Source organism: Haliaeetus albicilla, chromosome 7 (genome assembly GCF_947461875.1).
Source record: "Haliaeetus albicilla chromosome 7, bHalAlb1.1, whole genome shotgun sequence".
NCBI classification, from domain to species: domain Eukaryota; kingdom Metazoa; phylum Chordata; class Aves; order Accipitriformes; family Accipitridae; genus Haliaeetus; species Haliaeetus albicilla.
Window position 1 is genome coordinate 26969845 of NC_091489.1, and position 23696 is coordinate 26993540.

Genomic DNA, 23696 nt, shown 5'->3' on the forward strand with positions numbered 1-23696 from the left:
CAAAGGACAGCTTAGTACAGCAAAAATCTTATTAGCATGCATACTGAGTTAATACTAAGCTTATATAAAGGAAATTTGAAAATTAAGCTTGAAAACAAGCACAGTAACAGCAATAAACTAAAAATTTTAAATTCTGTCTCAGTTACAAAAGCACATTTACAACAGTCTTTTCTACTGTCTTCATCAGATTTAGTCATTTCCTGTACATTTCTCCATAGGATAATTTTTCTATTACAGTTTTTGCTATGCTTGGGTGTCTAGGACTTGGGACAACTCAAGAGACAAGAGGAAGACAAGCACCATCAGTCTGCTCAGTTCTGCAGCACAATGTAGCACCAATTCTTATGAGGAACACCACCAAGATAAAAATTACCAAAACCCTTTTGGGAGGCAAAAATGAGGCACAGTTTGTCTGCTAACATTAATGCAAGTTACTTCCATAACCAGTTGCTACAATAAAACTCGGGTATACTAACATTAACACATCCTAGGATCCAGTTGCAAAAACTCTTCTACCAATAATTCTTCCAAATTGGTCATCTGGTTGCATGCTGGGAAAGCATCTTCTGGCACTGCTTGGCAAAGGTAAACTGCAGAAATTGAACAGGTCCTAACAGAGACTCCAGCACGTGTTCTAAGGTAGAATGAGTAGACAGGTGGAAGACAGAAAATACAGTCTCTGAAGACTGTGGGATAGTATCTGAAGATTGTCAAAGCTTAAGTAATGCTTCTGAAGACTAATCCCTATCCTTAAGATGGAGTAAAGTCTGAACTATAAACTATGGCTGAGGACTGGACAACAGAAGTTAGACTTAAAACCACACTCAATCCATCAGCATAAGCGTTAGGCCTAACAAAAACCAGAGTGACATGATTAAGCCTACAATGAAGACTAACTTGGAATTCCCACATACTTCAATTACAATAATGACTATTAATAGGGAGTGTAGAACTCCTTGGGACTTTAAGTCTCTCTGTATCAAGAGATGCCTCTCTTCCCCACTTAGATGCACATCTTTGAAGAGCTGAGCAACTTTACTCTATCAACACTAGCAGAAGGTAAAGTTGCAAAGCAGAAACCAAACCAGACTGTCATTTAATAAAAGGAGGCTCAGCAGAAAGAGTAAGAGGCAGAGGAAGAAAAACTAGGCTTCGCTGAGTGCCATGCTCTTCCACACGAGCACAATGGAAGGGAATCCTGCTCCACTCTGCAGGCTATGAGCCACCTGGCCAGAAGCCACGCTTATGCACAGCTACTTGGCCCTGAGGGTTGAAAATAAGAGATGAACAGCCAAAATACAAGGCCAGCAGACATAGCTGTCAGGCAGGGATCAGCAGACCTAACGACTGTAGCATTATGAATGCTCCAACCCGTGTTGGTTGGCTGTTCTGCACTATACCCTATTCTTTCCCTCAGTTATTTCCTTCCTCATCTACCTACCGTAACTCCTACTTGTGCTCTGTTTCTCTCCCCTACCTCTTCCCTTTTTTGTCTCTTCAGAGTCCAAGGTCTTACAGGCAGACTTCTATTCATACAGCATACAAGCACTGCAAAATGAAAGTTCACAATTTTTGGTATGTTTAGCTGATTGTTACAGTCCTTTTCCATCTCAGGTTTTTATAAAATTCAAGTTTCTTGAAAGACAGTTGATGTACTCTATAATGCTATCCTTAGTCACAGAATACCAGTAGTATTAAAGACGGGAGTTCACAAATAATGCAGTGTGCTGATTTAGCTTCTGTAAATGGAGAATTTGGCCACTGCAGAGACGTCTGATCTACAGCTCTCACTCACATAAACAGTCCCTAGCCACACAAATAAAGACTGTTAAGATCCTTCCCCAAATTCCTGCAGGGAAAAGAAATTAAAACGATAGCAGATTGGATGGAACAGCTCTAAGAAAAATCAATAATGGTAGCTGTAAAATCTAAAATTAAAGTAAGTCTGTTTTTGATGCTTTCAGTACACACAGTACATTAAATTTGGCGTAAGCCCAATGGAACATGAAGTACTTGTGGACAATGTCTGCCAAGAGCTAGAAATATAGCACTTAGACTTTAAAGAACAAACAGAAAGCCTCAGACTATTTCTACTTTATGCATCTGAAAAAAAAATAAATCAAGGTGATCTTTCTGAGGGAACATTTGTATTAAATCTAATTGGTGTGCTTTGTGTAATACTGAACTGAGCATATGCCGACTGGCAGAGAATCTGTATTTGTCATTTTATAATCCATTCCACTTGTGACAAAGGTTACAAACAGACATTATACCTCCCCATATTCCAAATCACCGTGATTTCCTCCTTAGCATCAGGCTTATGCCTCAGATAAGCTCTGTACCTGGTCCTTCGTCACACTGACACTTCCAAACATCTGACACAGTGGAAGCAGAAGACAGACATGGGAAGCATGAACTTAGGGAACTCACACTGCTCTGTCAGTTTTTTCACCCACCTTCATATTTTTTGGTACTTCATTAGTTTACATGCCTCAGAGCAGAGCTAGATTTGATTAGTAACTGAATACTAATTCACATTTCTGTAGCAGCCTCCAAACATTAGCAAATTAAGCATCAACACACCCGTGAGTTCCTCACCTTTATTAAAATAGGGACCAAAAAAAGGAGAGACAAGACTAACACCCATCTGGGGCTTTGGAGACATCATCCATCACACAGGTTCCTCTCCCCACCACCTCCCATAGACTGAGCTCCTAGTTGGACAGAAGACTAGAGCACAATTCTAGCTTTGTTAGGTTTTCTGCTATTATATGTGGGAGGGCTTACACATCCTTTCCCACATCTCCCAGGGATTCAGGAGGGAACACACCCCTCCTGTCTTCAAGGCCAGTACAAGGCACTGACACAGAAGGATTGCAGCCCCAGCTCTGCCTTGGGAAACTGGAGAGCAAGAGAAGAGAAAACAGGCGATGCTACACTTGACATCTGCCCAGAGCAATGCAAGAAACTTCTCATGCTATCTTACTCTACATGCAAGCCAAATACTATCTAGATCTTTAAAACTGCTATTTCTTGATGACTGAGGTTTTGAAATATATAACAAAACAGCCAGATAAATCTGACTGTTAATACTCCTCATTAATAGCTGTAAAATAATAGCAGCATGCCTACAGTACTTGCTATTGCGGACTAAGACTGAAAGACACCAGATGCTTGCTACACATGCTTATTGACACAGTAAATAAGCTCTTCACTTCCTCCTGCAACTGGTCCCTCTTGGCTTTAAGGTAAAGGTTAACTCTTCCCTCATCTTGTGGATCAGGCTCCTATCTCTGCTCCTTTTTAGACAGTGCCAACTTAAACAAGCTCCTCCCCAAAGTTACAGTAAGTGAAAGATTGCAGGAAAATGCTTGTAACACTTTCCCTCTAGAGGCAGGAGTTTCCCTTGCTAACTATGCATATCTCAGAACAGTGAAATATGAAGTTATTTCAATGAAGAAAAAAATTAAATAGTGCATATATATTGACATAGAAATTCAAAAGTAGTTGCTGTATCTAAGTCACAAGTGGCTTATAAGCTCCCAGATTTTACTACAGTATCCTGGCCTTTCTCAGCCAACAGTGAGAGGTACAGGGACCTACCCTATGTTCACATCTGCTGCTCAAAAAGCCTCAGACAAAGCTAATACACTGGTCACAGTACTGACTGTAAAAATATGCACATGTGCAAGAAAAAAAATAAACAGATAAAAATAAAAGCTACTCGTGTATTTATCTGTTCGCATGATCAAGTTGACTTCCTCAACTTCAGCAGGTGGCTGACTGCCTCAACAGAATAATGCAACACTTCTTTTAAAAAACAAAAGAAAAAACCATCCAGCTGCTACCCTCACCATGGTACACACCAGCCCTCTGCAACAACCTTGAGTAGTTTACAGAAACCTTAACCAACAGGCAACAGTTCATGCTGCACCAAAAGGGAAAGCTCTACTGGAATGATATTTCTCATCCACCACATAGAGCACCAAATGAACGCTAAACAATTGATGTGGGCTATCAGCAGCATAGTAATTACCTCATTAAAAAAAAAGAAAGATCAAAGAACAAAGATCCAGTATGATGGATCCACCTACCACAGGAATCAAGAAGAGATGACTTGGCCGTGAAAGTCATCTAAGCACAAGGGGGTGATCAACTGTCTTCAGACTAACATGCATTACAATATAATTTGTCTTAAACTTGGTCTGCTAATCCCAAGGTATGACATGCAGTTATATATACATATAATTTTTATATATATGGTTTATATGCATGTATATAAAAACATATATAATGGTTTAACTATAAGAGGTGCAGGGACAGCAGATTGGAGCAGGAAGCAGCCCTTATCTGAAGTGTCAGCACTACCATCACAAATTTGCCTCAACATTATCACACGAGAAAAAGAAAAATGAAACACTCCAACAGCCTACTTTTGGGCCTTCTGGTTCTCTGCACTACCTATCTGAAAAAAAAAATGTTTAGATCTTTTCCCTGTTAAAAAGCAGTTTTTGCGGATTGCCCCCATAAGTTTCAGGGAATTGGAGCTGGATCTCTCCCAGCTCTTTGCTGAAAGTACATTACACAAATACCACCTAACACAAATAGCAAGTGTTGAAGTTAGGTGTTACCACGATGACTTGTTTTACAGTTTGACTATTATCTTCTCCCCTCTAACTATTCAACTTCTAATCATCACTACTGATGTTAAAAATATTTTAACATTACAATGCCAAGTAAACAGAACCTATATCCAACACAAGAACAAGCTGGAAACATTTCCTTGGTAAAAAGAGAGATGGTCTTTACATGGGGCTGTAATTAATTCTTTTAAAGCAGAAAAAGAGGACAAAAGACTAAATCACTTGAACATACCAAATCTTTAACAAGTAAGCATACAGCAAGCAATATTCCTCCTCCTCTTGAGCCCAAGTTTACTGGCCTCATCTGTGTTGGCCATTCAAGCCTATGTTGTGTCCTAGTGCTAAGATAGGACCATCCACCACTCAAGCACAGAAGATAGATTATACTAGCACACACTTTGTTTAAGGAAAAACATCCCCTGGGAAGATGTGCATGGACAGCCAATCACTCATGCCACTTGTGGGCATCATACAGCTTTTTGTGGAGTTCTGAAAGCGGCATTCCTAAATTCGAAACTAAATTACCATCAAAGTTTGATCATGAAAATGGAAATAGCAATATTAGCTGAACAGTCCCTAACTCTGGTTTCCCATACATGAGTAGTCAGCAGCTCTGGTTTCCTACATATGAAGAGCTCTCCTGGTTTCTATCGGAAACTTTTGACATCCTTAGTAGCACGTTACATTTTCTTTCCTAAATTCAAAACAGAGCGCTTGCCCAGTAGAAAGGAGCCAGATCCAAGAGGAAGCAGATACCCTACCTGCAACATCAGCTAAGGGTTGAGGCCCCTGTACTCCTTTTCACTGTAGAACAGAAGTTCAAAATCATCTTCCATAGCCTTGAAATACAGCAATTCAAATACCTTCGTGCATTTATTTTCTTCCATGTTGAGCATTCCTCAGAGTATTTAAAGTGGCTCAGGGAAAAAGCAAACTAAGCCAAAGAAAAAAATATATTAGTAGGAAATGGCGGAACTGACATTTTTAGAATTAGCATTTTATCCCAAGAGGTGCATTAAAGAAGGAAAATAAGCAACAAGTTCTTTAAAAGGAAGCAAATTACTTTGTAGTAAGCCTCCATGTGTGATGCATTTTGGATTTTTTCTCCTAACCTCGTTCCAAATAAATAGTTCAGCTACAGGATATGACAAAAGAACCATTACTTATTTTCCCAGTTGAACCTTGTGTTAAACCATGATTAAGGCAACATTTATTCTTGCAAAAAATATTGTACTAAACTACAACTGCTTCAGATAAGTAGAAAGGATATCAAGGTAGCATCAGACAAAAATCTCAGTATACATATTAACACTTAAGAGAAGGAGCCTTGAGATTTCTTAGCAGGAATTCTTCAGGGACCACTTTTATCATTTAACACAATTTGTCTTAAGACAAAGAAAATACAGATGAAGTACTCAAGTTTGTACGATTTCCAAATCAAGTCCTTACTATTTAACACTGCTCAACCACTAAAAGCAGAAGGAAGTGAGGGCAGAGAAAGTGGGCACTTTGGGGCAGATCTGTAACCGTCAGAGAGGCACGATCTTAACACAAGAAAAGGAACTACAAACACATGAAACCCTAAGCTTAATTTTGCTATTAGCTTAATGTTGTCTTACAGCATCCCAATGGACTTGACGGTTAAAAGGGCCATATGTGCAGGCTACATAGAGGCACATTAGTTCCCATACCTAAAGCCCACAGTTCCGCCTAGGTGCTTCATTTACTGCCCTGGCTGGTACTGATCAATTTTTGGGCAATGATGACCAGCTGGATGGAAACATTTCAAGCTACATCCAACACAGAGATGCCAGTTTGGTTGCCCTGACCCAAAGAACAATTAAGACATTGATGTTGTAGACGCAGGTTACCATCCTAAAGGACACGCTGGCAGAAGGGAGGGAGAAACAACTCAACAACTGCTACTTTCCATTTGCTCGCTACTCCATTCAGATGAACGGACAGACAGTTAAGCGGGAGCACTGAAGAGGCAAGCACAACAGGGTGAGATGCTCAGATCAGATCACTAAGTTTGCTCTCACTATGCCTCCAGAAACTCTTGCAGGCCTTGAGCTCCACCAATGCCAATGGCAAATCTTAACAAAAACAAATCAGTCCCTTCACATCTGATCTCTATCCCCCACCTTGCCAATGAAAGAAAATGGGTACCCCAGCTCAGGAAAGAGTATTTTTAAGTGTTTGTAACAAAGCCCAATCAATGGGCTATATACTTGCAGAAACATTGCACACTTGAAATACAAGCAGCTAAGTACATCCAGGCAGATGAACAAATTGACAATGGAAGCAAAAAAACATTGATGGTGGTCTACTTAAAGAAAATTCTGGCTAGGAAGGAGTTCATGTTTTGTTTATTGTTTTTCTGGTTTGGGGGGTTTTATTTGGGTTTTTTTTCCCATCTTCTCTTGAAGTCCTATCTCCAGTAAACTATCCCCCAAAGAATCTTACTCAACCAAATTGCTCCAATCCCCTATCTTCCAAGCACATACAAAATATTTTTTGATATATCCCTCTCACTCAAAACCTCAATCAATCCACAAAACAGCATTCTCTAGTAGCTATTCATATTATCAACTATCCTAATAATAATTAAAAAAAACATTCTGTAGATCATTTCTGGTTTAAGTCTATTTAACTTCAGCTTTTTCCTGCCTTCCTTGCTGTTCATTTCTGTGCTATGCTGTAGACTTGTCTACAATGCAGAGCCTCAGCCACTATAGCAAATGTTACAGACCCACAAATTGAAATGCAGCATTTAGTGACAAAAGCTTTTCTGCCAAAACTACCATGCTTATCTCCCTGAATACCAATATGTAAACTAACAGGCTGACAAAAGCACTCTATCATCAAAAGCTTGCCTAACATCTGGGACTTTGATTAACTTCTGTTAATTAGTTGGTGCAATTGCTCACCCCAACACATACATGCCCACCCTCTCTAATATAGCCAGACCAGCACCTCTCCAGCCCAACTATCTCTGTACTATTAATAAAACTCCTCCCAAAAGGAATGCTTTTCTCCCTTCTAAAAACACATTTATGCAATTATCTGCTATAAACAGGGTCGGCACAGAAAAACATCTGGTTGACATAGCTTTATAGCTAACATCAAGGGAGATCAAGAGCGTTTTGAGCCAGCATGACACGTATCCAAAGTCTTCTACCACATACTCTACTGGTGAACAAGGAGAGTACTGCAATGTGAGTGCGAATCAAACTCATCCTCTTCCCAACAGGAATATAATTATGGGACCCCAGTAAGAGGTTTTGACTGCTCCTGCTCTGACAACTGCCATATACCTTCAATTAGAAGAGCAAAATTATAGGACACTCCCAATGTTGAAACCACAGCCAGAAATGCACTGCAAGGTTCAGTCCACTCTGCTCTCGACTGCATGAGATTTGAGCCCAAAATTCAGCATCTATATAAGTATGTACCATGGATGGCAGTCAAGTCACTATGATTGAATTCAGCAGCATGGATTAAGAAACAAGGTCAGAAGATTAACTTTAATTACCTAGTCATGAACTGAACTGTGCTCCTGCATGGCAGGGACCGAAGGATACCATCAATCTTTAACCAAATGCTTCCAGCCACGCGCTGCATTCAGTCTGAATCAAACAAGCTGCTGACTAGTTCACACTTGAGCCCATGTCCCCAAACACCACCTTATAGCATTTCCACCTGGTATGCCAGCCAGGAGACGCTGCTGGAGCAAGACTGGTATTTATGACCACCTACCTTCAGCACAGGGTGTCAGCAGAGGAGAACAGACTTTTGCTGTAGAGCCTGTAGTTTCCAGTGAACTATTATACATCCACTCATGACTACAGGGTTATTCCAGAAAGGTCATTTTGAGCAGCTAGCAACATTTGGTGCTCCAAATCACATGACACGGGTCAGCAAAAGAAGACCATGGCATAGGGCTCACCTAGGTAGCCCGTAAGCCATGCTCTCACGTGCAAAGCATCAAAGCACCTCTTCCTACTTGAAGCAAGATCTCCTTTTCAAATAAATATAAATACAGGATACTTGGAAAAGAACATATTCATAGTGCAAAGCTGTAATTCTTCTGCAAATGAAGTTATTGTCAATAGTTTTTACTGCTTTTAGGAGAAAGTGGCAACAGATTAGAGCTTGCTTTTTTTAGTTTAAGCATGATTCCTAGCATGCCAAAGAACTTCTGTCTTTTTCAACCTGGAAGGCAGGTTTTTGAATAAATCAATTCAAGCATTTTAAACAAGAAACACTTACAATCGCTTGTAACTATTAATTGCAGCATCTACTTCAAAACATTAAGGCCACAAAGAACACAATGCTACCCTATTACCCCAGCCCACGCCTAGCTGCCCACTGGAGAGCCTACAGCAGTACAGGGAGGGAAATCCATCCCACAAGCTGCCCACAGACCCCTGGGAGACACAGAGTCACTTCAGCTTTGCCCAACTGACGTGAGTTGCACCTCATGGGATGAGAACTAAACTCCTGTTGACCTTCTTCCCCATGAATCTTTCCATCCAGGTAGACTAACTGAGCCTGATTACAGATGCAATATTAATTTCAGTAGACTCAGGGGACTATAGTAGGAGTATGAGATTTACTGGTGCATCCTATTAACCAGCAGATTGAAAGGAAACAGAAACTAGATCAGATGGAAACATGCTTAACTTTTTTCCACTGAAACTCTCTCAGCAGTATTTAGAGGTGCTCAACCTACTTCCTACACCATCTCTTTGCTGTCACTTCCTTTGACAGTTCATCAGCACACTTGTGAATCTGGAGATGAAGGAACAAACGTCTGGGAAGCAAAAGAGCTGGACTTTTTTCTCTTGATGCCACCTACAGTCAAAACTTTTACGATCTAACCAGCAAGGCACACAGTGACCAGCTAGCAACAAGTACCTCCAATTACTGGCATCCTGCAGGAATTCCTAATCAACTGTGTAATTTCATTTACAAGTATGCACTTAAAGGTGACTTTAATTTCTCATGAAACACCCTCATTCTTCCCTTTTTAACTCAGGGCAGGGATTAGCATCTACAAAAATATTTGGTTTTCTCCTTTCCTGTACTCCAGAGCTCCTGTCTAAGAAGACATTTTATATCAAAATATACTCGTAATTAGTTCCCTCCAAATGAGTAAGAGTTTTAAATACCACTGGCTCCAAGCAGATGATGCTCTATTTTGCATCTACAAACACACAGTCGCTAGCTAGCAATCCTCAAGTGAAACGATCCTGTTTTCCATGCCTAGTTTCTTAACAGAAACGTATTGATACCAAAATACAAAAAGGTTGTAGCAGATAGACTTTATACTAACATCTAAGTTCTGCTTTAACTGAAATACTAGTAGTTACTCAAAATTTTAATTTCCGAGATGAACACTAGCACAGTGACCTGCTGCACTGAGAAATACATTTGTGTTTAGTAAGAATGGAAACATTCATTAGGCACACTTCACAAGACTATACTCAGCATAACGTAGGCGCTCCTACAAGTTTAATCCATTTAAAATAGGAGACATTTAAGCTTAAGGTACCCAGCAGTTGCCTACATACAACTAAACACATTCCTAAAGCTTCCTGCCTGGCCATTGATATGACTTCAAAAAGAGTTAGGACACTTTATTTTACATGGCATTAAAAGAGTCTAATTTACCAACTATGGGTGGTCAATTTTCTACAAACCAGGCTTTTTCTTGGGGGGAAGGAAGGCAGGGGAGAGGAGAGGGGGAAGTGTCCCATGCAGACATCTGAATTTTGGCACTACATTACTCACTCTGAAATTGTCGCCCTAAAACATTACAAAGCCACAGACCGCACAACAACACATGCAAACAAAAATCTGGGTAGCCTGTTTGGCTGAAGCTTTCATCTCCACTAACCTACTGACGCCTTTCGGCATAAAAAGCAACAAAAGATGTATCATCAACAGGTCATCTGGCTGCTTCTTTGTGAAGAAAAAAAAAATAATGAAAAGCTGCTGAACAGAAACCGGAAACGGCCTTTTTTCCCCCGGCTTTCCCCCCGCCCCTCATGCGTGTTAAAATGGAAAAAATAAACCCATCGTTATTCAGATGCAGAACCACCAGCTCTATCTAGCTGAAATGCTCTGTAAGTAAAATTTTACTTGCCAAGTAGTGTGTTTTCAAGGCAGAGGAGTCCCAGCAAAAACAAATGGGTGGCCTTTAAAGGTAAGGCCAGAAAGACAAGCATTACAGCTAGACTTGCTTTTTGCTTGCATGTATTCTAGAAGCTGCATTTTGCAGAGGTGAAATAGCTGCAGTTTTTGAGGGGGTAGTTAAAACAAAACAAAGCAGGGGAAAAAAAAGAAACAAGCTTTCATTATAAAAACATAATAATTACTTTAAAACATCCCCTTTAAGAGGCAAAAATTATTCAGCTGAAAACACAACTGCTCCTCCTCTCCCCTGCCTTTAAAAATTTTCTCCATGGCTGTTACAGGCAGAAATGTCCCCCTGTTATTAGCTCTTCCTGAAACCGCATTATTTAACTACGTGGGGGGGAAAAAAAAAAAGAGCGAAAAGAAAAACCCGACGAAAGTTGCACTGGATGGCAGGCTGCTCACAAAAGAGCCAAGGCTAGGGATACGGGAGAGAAACCTTGCAATTTCCCCAAGAAGCTTAAAATTAAAAAGACACAACTTACCTACCGGCTATCTGGATTCTTCCAGAGTAAAACAACATCAAATTTGGGAGAGCTAGGGGCTGAAAAAAAAGAAGCAAGCTTTCCCACCAAGATTTTGCAGGTTAACAACAGCAAAACAAAATCCCCCTTTGTTTTGTTTTCACCCGCCTGCGTGCTGCTCCCATTCAACGCTCCAGCACAGGGGGCTGCGATAAATGGAGCCTAGACTTCAGGGGGGACTCTTTCCTCCCCCCCCAAAAAAAAAATGTAACACCACCACCGCCAAAAAAACCCACCCCCCGAATTCAACAAAACCTCGGAGTCCAAATACTGAACGATTTTTTTTTCTTCTTTTTTTTTTTTTTTAAAGTGATGTTTTTCCCGAGGGCAGGCGGCTCGGCGGCCGCTCCGTGACAAAGAGCTTCCCCAGCACATCCAGCCCCAGAGCGGGGCTCGGCCAACTCCGGTGGGTGGGAGGGAAAAAAGAAACAAACAAAAAAAAAAAGGAAGAAGAAAAAAAAAAAACAAACTCCCCAATCCCGCGGAAAAAAAAAATAAAAATGGAAAATTATTTTTAAAACAGCAACAAAAAGGCAGCCCTGCCGAGGCGCAGCACAAAGCGCGCAGGGCGGCGGGGAAGGGGGGTACGGGGGAAGAAGCAGCCCCAGGAAGCGGGCAGCCCCTGGGCAGGCCCCCAGCCCTCCTCACGATACGGACGCGCGGCTGGGGCTCTAGCGCGACAGGCGCGATACTCACCCCGGGAGGAAGGAAGCAGAGGGAAGAGGCACCCCACGCCGGCAGCCGCAACTCCCCGAGGCGGCGGGAGGAGGCCGGGAGCGGGTGGAAAGGAAAAGGGCAGCCTCAGCCCTCAGCCTCCGTCCCCGTCTCCTCACAGCCGCACGAAAGACGATAGCCCCGGCTGGGCGAGAGCCGAAGGAGCCTCCGCAGCGCTCTCCCCGGCCCCCGCGGGCTCCGGCGGGCCGGCGCTGCGAGCCACAAGCCGGGAAGCAGCGACGGCAGCTGCCGGGAAGCGGCCGGAGAGAACGACCCGACCGACGCCGGCTCCACCGCCCTCACAACGACCGACTCCTCCTCCGCTGCCGCGCCTGCTCGCCTCTCAGCTCCCCTCGCTTCGCCTCACCGCGCCGCCCGCCCTCTAGATCGGCCGCCGCCGCGCGCTCGCGCACCCCACGGGCGGGGGCGGGGCGGGGGGCGGGGCGGGGGCGCCACGCCTCGCGGGGCCCCGCCCCCCCCGCCGCCGCCCCGCGGCATGACGGGACTTGTAGTACTGCCCCCTTGCCCCGGCCGCGGGGAGCTGCGCTGTGTGCGCACACCTGTACGGGTCCGCGTCGGGGGGGTGTCTACGGGTATGTATGCACATATAAGTGTATACTCACACATATATACATGTGTACGTATATATGTGTATGTACATATAGGTGTGTGTGGATCTGTATGCATAGTTTTGTGTGTACACGTCTGTATATGTGTGTACATGTATATATGTGTGTGTATACACACACGTATATGCATATATGTATGTATATATGCATGTATGTACATATGTATGTGTCTAGGGATGTGCATATATTTGCATGTATGTATGTATGCACACACAAACATGCATAAACATGCATGTGTGTCTATATAACACCTGTATGTATATGTGCACGTATTGCATCTATGGTGGGGTGCCACCATTCACAGGAGGGGGTCCCTGCCATCAGTGAGCCCAGCTCCGGCAAGCAAAACCCAAACCACAGCCCTCCATCCCCCTGAGTGCAGCTCAGCCGTGCTGGGAGCTGGGTACCGCTGGGGCTGCACAGTGGGGCTGCAGCACACCCCTGGGGCAGGGATGCAGCCAGCGCTCCCCCTTCCTCCAGTAAAAGCTGGTTTTCTAAACATCTGTGCACATTTATGGATCTGGGTCCCGGCCCTCAGGTCCTCGCGGTGCACCGCTGCGGGGGTATGTTGGGGATAGATGGCGGGGCAGCAGTCCCCACCGGCTGGGATCCAGCACCAGCAGCCGCAGCCACGCACACGTTTAAAGCTTGGGAGCCTCATGTCACTTGCAGAATTTGAATGAGGGATGTTTCAGCTGATGGATCCCTTACAGATACAACAAAACCCTCCCAAATATTTGTTACAGGAATGTTTCTGCACGACCAGCCCTCCCCATCTCCACAAAGCAGAGGGTCCCTATTTTTTAATAACGACATCAAGCACAGTGGAATAAGAAAGCCACTTGCTAGGAGTCAGGGGTGATGCTCAAAGGCTCACACAGGCTTGGGGCTGAATATGAACTGGATGGAGCGGCTACTGCTTGGTGTGAAAGTCTGATGCCTCTCAGTCTCATACCCAGTGCTGCTTTGTGGATTTTTAGCCTCATTTCTTTGCCAGAGTGAAATAAATAATCCTGGATAATATAACCCGTGGTGTGCTGCCCCGATCCTGTCCAGATAGATCTTGCTATGTGTGTGGGGGTGTTTAAATAAATATATAAAAACATATTTCAAGCAAGGCAGGGAGATCGCTCTATATCATAGGCTGCTCCAGCAGTACTGCCAATGATGACTGTTACAGTGGTTCTCCAAGACCATTCGTTTGGACAAAATATATTCTTGAAATAAATACCTTGAAATAATGACAGCTGAAAGACCCTTCTAGCAATGGAAAGAAAGACTACGTTAATTGATTTTGTTCTATGTTTTCCATAGCTTAAGGGAAATCATAGCCTGGATGTGGCCTTCAAACTTAGTTTTGTTTTCTTGTACATACTGAGAAAAAAATATACAGACTTTTAAGAGAAATGGGAGCTTTCACCACTGTATCACTCAGAAAACAACATGGTCCTGCCCCAGCACAACACAAAAAGTCAATGGAGATGCTTTCATTGCCATCACAATGAGAGCTGCTGAAGAATTAACAAGGGTTAGAAATATTAGTGGTGCCGGGCTGTGTAAGCACAGCTCTACTAGTCATTAATCTGAGTTTCATTGGCCCTGGGAATTTAAAGAGAGATTAAGAGATATAACTCGCTGCTCCCAGATTATAAGAACAAAAGGGTCAGGGTGATCATCCCTTCTGACCTCCAGCACATAACCTTGGGCATCCCAAAAACAGCTTTTGCCTCAAAGGCAGTATTTCTTTCAAAGAAGTGTCAACACCTGAGATGAAAATAGCCCTGATGGTAAATCCACTCCCACTTTTGGCGACCACTGCAAACAAAGCCCGATGTTAAAACTGAGCTCTCCACAGAGCGTTTATTGGTTTGCCTTTGGATTTGCTGTAACTTTGCTCTCTGCGCGTGGCAGCCCAATATCTCTGCTTTATTTCCAACCTAGGTATTTATAGCCCTCTGATCGAGGCATCCTTTAATCTCCTCTTTGCTGAGCTACTGATACCAGCATCCCCTAATCCTTTGCTACAGGGCAAGTCATACCCTCACCCTTGAGCAGGAGCGTACCCTGCATCTCCCCGTAACTGCCAGAGGTGTCATTTCCCACGGGACTCGATGACGAGGGAGTAAGGAACACGCATGCGGGCACGTGGGAGATGGGTGGCGGGTAACAGTGGTGTGGAAGAATGGGTGGAGAAGCTCCTGGCATGAGCCCTGGCACCGAAAGCCTGCTGGGTCCTGCCTGGGAAGAAGCCACGACTCTTCTCCCAGGGACCAGGCGCTTCCTTCCCTGGGATGGGGGGCAAAAGTTGGAGAAGTTGAGATGGGGAAGAAGGTGAGGTGGAAAGCCACTGCAATCATGGAGAGGCATCACGCTGGGATGAGCCCGGTGCTGCCTGACCCCTGCATGCTGCCTTACGTGCTCGGAGCTTTGTGTGTAATGAATCACTTGCCACACATGTGATGTAACGTGACAGTGTTACTAGATCTCATTATTATCCAATTTGCTAGGGGAAACTGAGGTGTGGAGAGGTGAATATTATGCCTGGGGCGTACTGGGGCTAGATTGCAGGAGACCTCACGCTGCCATCCCATGCTTACTTTACTAAGCCATATAAGAATTAGGTGCAGCTGGCAGAAGCACCTGTGGAGGATGCTGAAGAAAGCCTGAGGAGAGAGGATGAGCTCAGCATTCATGGTACAGCGCCTTGCCCCTAGCATCCATGTCCCAACACAACAAAGAGTCCCTCTTGCCATGTTGAATGGGGTCCCGTTCAGCTCCCAAGAGCTGCTCTGGGCTGCTGTCACCTGCTGCACTCTTCTGTGGTAGCTGATGGGTTTATCACCTTGACCCTTGGGAGGCTCTTTACTGATTTCACCCACCTGTGCCACCCTCCTGCAGAAGCCGAAGCACCGATAAAGGATTTCCAGTATCCCAGCATGCCTGCTGCAGCCTTGTCCCTGCTGCAGCCTTGTCCCTGCTGCCTCAGGGATGAGTCCCGGGCGCCAGCGGTGCCAGAGACGAGGTTGGCCCTGTCCCAGGAGAGCATCCGCAGTATTCGCGGCAGGACTAGGGCTCACGTCCCATTGCCGACCCTCTTTTATTTGACTCTAAATTAGCACCTTTGTGGTTAATAGCTTTTGATGGACTTCTGTTTCGTGAATTGGCCAGATCCCTTCTGAAATCCATGTAAGTGTTTATGCTTCGCACAACCCCCTGGCTCGGGCCCACTCGCAGTTCCCTTTCCGATCTCCATCCTGCCTCGGGGTTCATTTCTTTCTCAAACACAGTTCAGAGGAAGCTTAAGAGACAAATCAGCATTACGAAGCATTCCTCTTGTAGGAGGAACAGTTTTCAGAAAGCTTTTCTTTCCCCACTTTAAAAAAAAAAAAAAAAGAGGAAACAGCTGAGTTCGGTGGCTGCTTTTGGTATTGCCTTATATTTAACACATGCCCCTTGCTATGGAAAAAGAGCAACCACCACTCGAGGCTTGCAGTCTTCTGCAACATGCCCAGAAGAAGCTGGTGCTAAAAGCTGGACTTCATAACTCAGCTACCTGCCAGCAGCAAGCCCAGGGGCTGGTTTTCCCTGCAATTCCACCACATCCCCATGTCCTGTAAGCTTGTACCACCCCGTGGCGAGACAGCAGGGAGCTGAAACATAAAAAATCTCCATCTTTTTTGGGGAGCCAAGTTAGCCTGAGGTGACCCAGCACCACAGGTAATTGGTTGGAGAAGAGAGGGTAGGCAGGTAGAGCATCACTTCTGCTGATCCATCTCATTTCAGACCATTTTTTCCCTCCCGGCACTGGAACTAGAAGCTGCCACCCAGTGAAGCAGAGCTCTGAAATCATCTTTGATATTTAAACAACTATTTTCTGTTTTGTGACAGCCACATACTGTTCCAGCATTCGTGTCGAACAGGCTTTCTGAGTCATATGCAAAATAAAACAACACATGGTCCCCTCTAATGTTCCCATAAGAGCACGTATGGTCCTGTGATCTCTCTGCAGCGATGAAGAAGCAGTAAAGGCTCTTGGCCAGGTTTCTGTGCTGCTCTAAACTGCATACAGGCCCAACAGCAACAGCTCATCCACACCACACTGCTCCTGTCTATATTATTAAATAAAATGACCCGGAGCCAGAGTGGCTTGGCTGGGCTCATGGCCACACTGTTAAACACCCTGCATCCCAAAAAGCACATGGCTGGTCCAAAACTCCCTTTCTGGCTCCAGTGCATCTCCTGGCCATATCCAGATCATCTTCTTGACCTGGGCTGCCAAGTTCAACTGCCAGGATACTTCACCAAGTCCTCCCCAAAACCTCGGAGATGCCCCTTGTTCCTGGGGGAGAACCTGTGTCCCCAAAGGGCCTCCTCACAGCTCTCTAAACCAGCTGCCTCCCCAGGCTGCAAAATGGAGGTTAGCATCGCCTTTGTCATCCAGCCTGTAAGATTTGGAGGGGTTCAAACCTACACCCAAACAAACTTCATTGGGGATCAAAGCTGCTGCGACCGGGCGTGATGGCAGGGCACTGAGTGGCTGCTGGTGGCACGACGTGCTGCCATGTGTGCCTGCGTAGGTAATCACTGTGGCTTGGTGCCATGAGCTGTGATTAAGTCATTAGTCATACTCTAGTTGCGTGAAAATATCTGAGATTACAAGTCAACGCTGAATTCCTTCTTGGAAGGGTTAAGCAAATTAATATTTAGCACTGGCTGACAGGAGGTTGGAGTATGTCAAACATAAGACATGATGCTGTAACCCAGAGCACAGCCATTGCCCTGGTCATCAGATTTTGGGTTCCTTGAAAGGAGAGTGCTGATTCCTCCAGCTCTTTACAAACTCAGCCTTTGGTTTGTCAAGGACTCAACATCAAATCATGGTAGAAAAAACAAACCACCCTGAGCCTGGCAGCTGGTCCATCCTTTTCCATGCCCAGTGGTGGGGATGTGTGCTTGCACCTGCGCTGTGCTTAGGCAGAATAAAGGGGTGGCTATGCTATCATTCCCAGTCAATCAGGCCGATCCTGTGCACCAATTAAATTATGTTCTTTCACCGGTTCTTAGAAATGTAATTTGCTTTAAGTTAATAAGCAAACATGTACCCTCTGAAAGCGTATTTGCAGGGATGTAAAATCAAGGGGCACTTCATAATGTCAGAGAGGAGGCAGGGATGGAGCTGTTGTATCAGCACCGTGTTTAGCAAGGATGCTGCTGGTAGTTGCATTGCAGTCGGCCACCCAGATGGACATGTATCAATCCCACTGATGTACATTAATTAATGATGAGGGACAAAACTGCAGTCCTTTTAGAGGACCTCACTTTGAAGACAACTGCAAAAGAGGAGCTTAAGCAGCACATGAAGCCTCCCACTGTCCCTCTGCTGAGGACAGGATTGCACCCCACAGGCTCTGGTGTATTTCATTGCTTTTCCTCGCACATGGGTCTAGAGGGAAAGTTTGTTCAGCATGTGCAGTGTTTTCCCCACTAACTGTACCCCACTAGGTGCAGTCAGCCCTCCACCAGCAGCACCCCAGAAGCATCTCACGGCTGGCTCAGATGGGAGAAAGTGCTCAGCTGCTGCTCAACCTCACAGTGGTCCTCCCACGGACTATGAAAACACACATCTCAGCTTTTCCAGACACCCACTCCCAAAATTAAAGTGTTCTTTTTCTTCTTTTTCTTTTCTTCTTCTCTAAAGCACAATCTCTGAAGCTGTTGGCTGGAAGGACATCAGCCCCGTGCATTTTCCCAGAGAGGAGGACGTGGTCGCATCTCCTCCTCACCCAACCCACAACACAACCAGCAAAATGGAGGAGGCAGGTGTTACTTTAGCAAGGCATATTTAAATGCTTAATTAGGCAAAATGAAAACACTACACATCGCTTATTAGAGCTGGTGTGTCAGTCTGGAGGGTGAAGTAATAAGAAAATCAGTACCTAAACATCAGCTTGTGAGTGCTCCCAGCACCCATGGGATGGGTCTACTTCATAGGTGACCCCCACAGCCCCTTTTACACATGAGGAAACTGAGGCAGAGAAAAATGAAGGGGGTCAGCCTAGAACATCATCAGCATTAGGGCCAGTATAGGAGCATGAGCAATGGACACACTGAGATGGTACCTTGCCTGTATTTTGAAAGGACTGGCAAGCAGTGGGGACACCCACAGCACCCATCTCCCATCCAGATGATTCAGCCTTCCCTCTCATGTCCTCCTTTGAGAGGAGCAGCCACTGTTCCCTTGCTGATTTACCACTTAGAGACCAGTCCATGCCACATCCAAGTCCACGCTGTCTAACCACGGGTTAGTTGAAGAAACAAAGCGGCTTTTGAGCCCTCAAATCCCATGAAAATACACAAAACCACAGATGTCTATATATTTTTGTTTGCATTCAATACAGGCAGCCAAAGCGCTTTCTTTTTTTGCTTTTTTTTTTCTTCTCTCTCCACATGTTATGGAAAAAATTCTGTGCTTTCTGCCTGGGAGCTCATATGCCAGAAGACCCGTTGTAGCTATGATTTAAGCCACATGAGCTGGCTGCGTGGTAACAGAGTAATAGACTTTCCTCAGCTTTCCCACTCAAAAAATATGATTAACATGGTGTCTTCTGGCTGGTTGAAGGCTGGCAGTCCAGGGAAGAAGTTAAAAGGAAGGAGGCCACCATAGGCTCTGTCAAAACAAGGTTTGTTTAATCATTGCTCAAGGAGGATTTGCAGCCGGGACCTGATTAAAAGCCCCCCCCACCAGGGCCAGGCTGGCACGGCCACCTTCAACATTTCCACCCATTTTGAGGGTGGCGAGATGCCTACAGCAAGACCCACAGTGGCCTGGCTGGGACCGGACCCACCAGGTCTCTGCTGGGGATCTCCAGCACTACCCAAACAGAGACTCAGAGACCACCGGTGGTGTGGGTGATGTGTTTGGGGGAGGAACAGAAAGGCTCCTACCAACTGCAGAGGTGTTGGGCAATAAGCTTCAGAGGCTTTATGCCAAACATCTCAAACCCTTCATTCTCTCTGCTTGACTGAGGGTCCTGGGGGACATGGCCAGCAGCTGCTCTTGATCTTTCTTCTCTAGACCAGACAGCACCCACTGTGTTTGCCCCTTCCATGGAGTCTGCTTCTGGATCCTATCACTGGTTTGGGGTTTCTTTTTGCTTTTAGGGGCACTGCTGGATTTTGGAGTCAACACTTGGTGTCATAGCCATGTTTCATCCCTGGACTGATGCAGGTGATACCAAATCCCATTGCTTTCGCCTGAAAGATCAAAATGTTTCCAGCCATTGCACTTTAATTTGCATTTACCATCACTGAACTTCATTTGACATAATCTTATCCTTTCACCTGGGAAAAATCCCCTTCTGCAGCCCCTCAGTTTTACTTGGGCTCGCCTGAAGTAAATCACTGCGATATTGGTGAGGAAAAAGCCTTGCTCTGAACATTATCCAGACAATGAGGAACACTGTGTCCCAGGCTGGTGTCTGCAGGCTCAGGGTATGGCAGCTTGCTGCAACCCAGAATGAATCAGAGCTGTGAAAGCACAGGCTCACTCAGGAGCCAGCATCCCATCTTCCTAACAAATACTCAGCCCTGCCTGCGCACCAGCCCGGGCTCTGGTGGCTCCATCAGGTCCCGCATGATCCTGAGGAAGATGCAGTGTTGTTCCAGTGACCGCTGGTGGTCTTTGCCAGGACCCCATCACCAAATGGCCTCTAATAGCTTGGTGATAAACGGCCCCCAAAACATGTTGGCTGTGTCTGCGACAATAAAATAACCCATTCCAGAACCTCAGCATAGTTTTGGACAGCCTAAGCATTGCCCAGGCATGGTTAGGAAATCACGTGAGCTGGGGACCACTCAGGGAGGCAGTTTGCATGGGGCCACCTTGTCTGGGACTTCAGGAGACTTTGACAGCAGTAGTACATTGCCAGCTGGCCTCAGGACCAGGAAACCATGCGGGACATGCTTACTTTATTAATATATCTGTTGTCTTTGAGGCTCGATGATAATCCAAGAGCCACTAGTGTAACCCAAGCTCATTCCATTTCCTCCATGCTGGCAGCACCGATGCTCCTCGGCAGGAGTGACCAACATGATGCCCACCAAGCCAAGGTTCACAGCCATGGGAAACAGAGCTTTCCCAGCAGGAAAACTAGGAAATGGAGGGGGAAACATGCTATTTTTCAAAAACTCATACCCCGGTTGTGCAAAAAGAGGAAGAGAAATGAAACCATCTGCTTGTGGAAAGCCTCATGAGTCACTCAGATACTAAGGTGTGGTATCACAGCCTGCAGAGCTCAGCGGGTCCACCCTTGCTTTGCTGCCTCCGCAGCAGGAGCCAAGCAGTTTTTCACGGCTGGGTGCTGACACTGTTTCTGGGTATGGCCGATCACCCAGGGAGGATAGGCTTGCTCAGGGGCCGCCTGACATCAGCAGCCTGGCAAATCCCGACGGGAGCGAGCCGTGCTCCGACACAGCCCAACCATGCCATGACCAGCTGCTGCCCGGGCTCTGGTGCTGACAGAAACCATCACTTGTGTTGCCTTGGGATGTGGCACACAGATGCATCCAACGGTGTTGTCTTGCACCGCCCAACGTACCAAAGAGAATAACAAAAGCTGCAGAAGCAACACAAGCAAAGCATCAGAGAGGCCAAAAGGAGGATTTTTCTGGCTGCATGCTCATAGAAAAGCCAGGCTTTGACCTCTGCAAGGCCAGGAAATGTAGGTGCGGTGTCCGCACTTGGATCCGGCGGCAGGAATTTTCTCTACGTAGCAACAGTTGTTATGTAGCAATAATACTTGGCAATTTTCAAGGCACTTGAGAAATATTAATTAATCTGCACATCAGCTTTGTCAGGTAGGCAGCTAAATATTTTCATCCATGCTTTAGTGCTTGGGGAAGCGAGAACAAAAAAAATGAAGCAGCTTGTCCATGGTCACAGCAAGAGCAGCTGCCAAGCTGTGGGCAGTGCTCAGCAACTGCATCAGGATGAGAGGGCTGATGCAAAGGAAAGCCCAAGGAAAACCAGCACACCCATAAGTACATCAGGATGTTCAAAGGAAGCAGCTAGTTTTCAATCCAGTGAAACAAACCTCCCATCAGAGGGACTTCTCTGCTGCTCATGCTGGCATTTCACAGCTCGGTTTAATTATACTAATCACTTCGATGATGACTCCTGACATTCGCCTTCATTAGCCACTGGCGGCTGTACTCAGCTGCCTCGACTTCAGAGCTATCAATGTCTGCTTTAAATAACCTATGAGTAAAATCAGCTGGGAGACAGCGTGTCTAGGCTGTCCTCTGGTATAGCCTGCACGGAGGTGGCTGGGAATGCAAAACCAAAGCCAAAACTGCAGTTTAACCCTGGCTGAGCACGGGCATGACCTTTTTCTGGATGTCTTGGGGTGGGGAGAGCTTTTCTTTTTGGCACTGAGGGTAATGACTGAGTGAAAAGGGAGAGAGGGGATGATGTGCAGGGAGGGCCAGGTGAAGTCAAAAAGTTCAGTCCATGGCACCATTTTCCCAGTTGGCTTGGGAATGGTGTCATTGCTACAACTCGTCCCACATAAACACATAGCTGATGCCATAACTAGGCTTCAGCCAAAGGGTATTTTTGCCCCAGCACCCGTTTTCCCCAAACAAACAGAAATTCAGGTCACGCTGGGAGTAGTCACATCCTAAAAGCAGGGAGTGTTGACAGCTGGGAGGATGAAGCAAAAGGCAGGACATGTGGTGCCACAACCATCTCTCAAAGCATAGGGCTGCATGGCCAGAGAGCAAAGCCAGACCTTGTTCTGCACCTATGAGAGCCACTGAGCCCACTGTCACAGTCACACTGCCCTTCCCAGCAGTGCGCTGCACTTACCTTAAACCAGAGTGAAATGTAGAAAAATCACAAAATCCCAGGCAGGTTACAAAGGCAATTAGGTGCTGTGATGCAGCTGCTTCATTTTTCCTTCCTTATGGTTTAATGTGCTGTCTACAGCTTGCGATTTCCATTTTACTTGTTATGCTTCTCAGGGAACACAGAAACAAAACTTTCAGTGCTGCCATTTGTCAAAGCAGAGGAATTTGAACTCTGCAAAATAAAAGCATACAGAGAGGTGAGATACTGTTGCTTTGTAGTTAAAAATGCTGCAGCAATGCTAAGTGCCATTTGTCACTTCTGTCTGAGGAATCCCAATTATAATCCATGAAAAGCTGAAGAGGATGGTGATTTCAGCCTGCTAGCAAGCAATTTCCCCCAATACTGACCACAGTCCAAAAGCCTCTCATTGCAATGTTTCTGTATGAAGGTATTATTTTGCAAACTAATGCCCACAATAAATCCACTCGTGCAGATTTTATTAGCAGGGACCAGTCACACATTAACTGCTATGGCATTCAACACTTGTTTAAAACATAGGAAGGCACCTGTTTATAATTAAGAATAAATAAAAAGCATAAGGATTTTACACTGTAAAATTGGGATCATTTTAGCCTGAGTAGAGCTGGTCAAGATATCAGGCACAAATAATGCTCTTTGTGCCTGTGGCTCTCCCAAATGCCTGGTGGCATGATGCGTTTATGAATGATGCGCTGGGTATGGCACCACTGCCCTGGGGTAGTTGGACACTTAACTCTCATTGTATCTTTTGTACTTTACCATGAGATGATTGATGCCTTAAAAAAAAGAAAGTAAGGAAGCAGTGAGGTGGTTTCACTATGAAGGATGGGATTTAAGTATTCCTGCATTTCATTCAACCTCTATAATTGGCATTTTTCTGACTGTGAAAGTGCATGGGAAAAAGGTAACGTTTAGCTGTGTTTTTTGGGAAAGAGATGGCCCATGGCAGGTCCTGAGTGCTTATCTCTACCTTGAAAATCCTTGCTTTGCATCAAGTTAAATTTCTTGGTGCTGGCTCTGCCATGCTGTATCTGCTGTATATTTTGGTTGGCTTCTCTGTGGTGCACCTTGATTTTTGCTGTGACACCCAACACACGGT

General features: G+C 45.2%; 1 protein-coding gene across 3 annotated transcripts in view; it reads right to left on the reverse strand.

Annotated features, from left to right (window-relative positions):
• The window catches only part of PELI1 (pellino E3 ubiquitin protein ligase 1), a 43209-nt gene extending 31597 nt beyond the window's left edge, over positions 1-11612 (reverse strand). Inside the window, exon 1 of one of the 3 annotated variants that reach the window (XM_009920632.2) lies at positions 11334-11612. In XM_009920632.2, coding sequence (XP_009918934.1) covers positions 11334-11367 — 34 coding nt within the window. In that variant the 5' untranslated portion in view covers positions 11368-11612. Of the gene's footprint in view, positions 1-11329 lie in introns of all 3 variants that reach the window. The other 2 variants (XM_069787465.1, XM_009920630.2) reach the window with 2 other exon arrangements.
• Positions 11613-23696: the final 12084 nt, after the last annotated feature.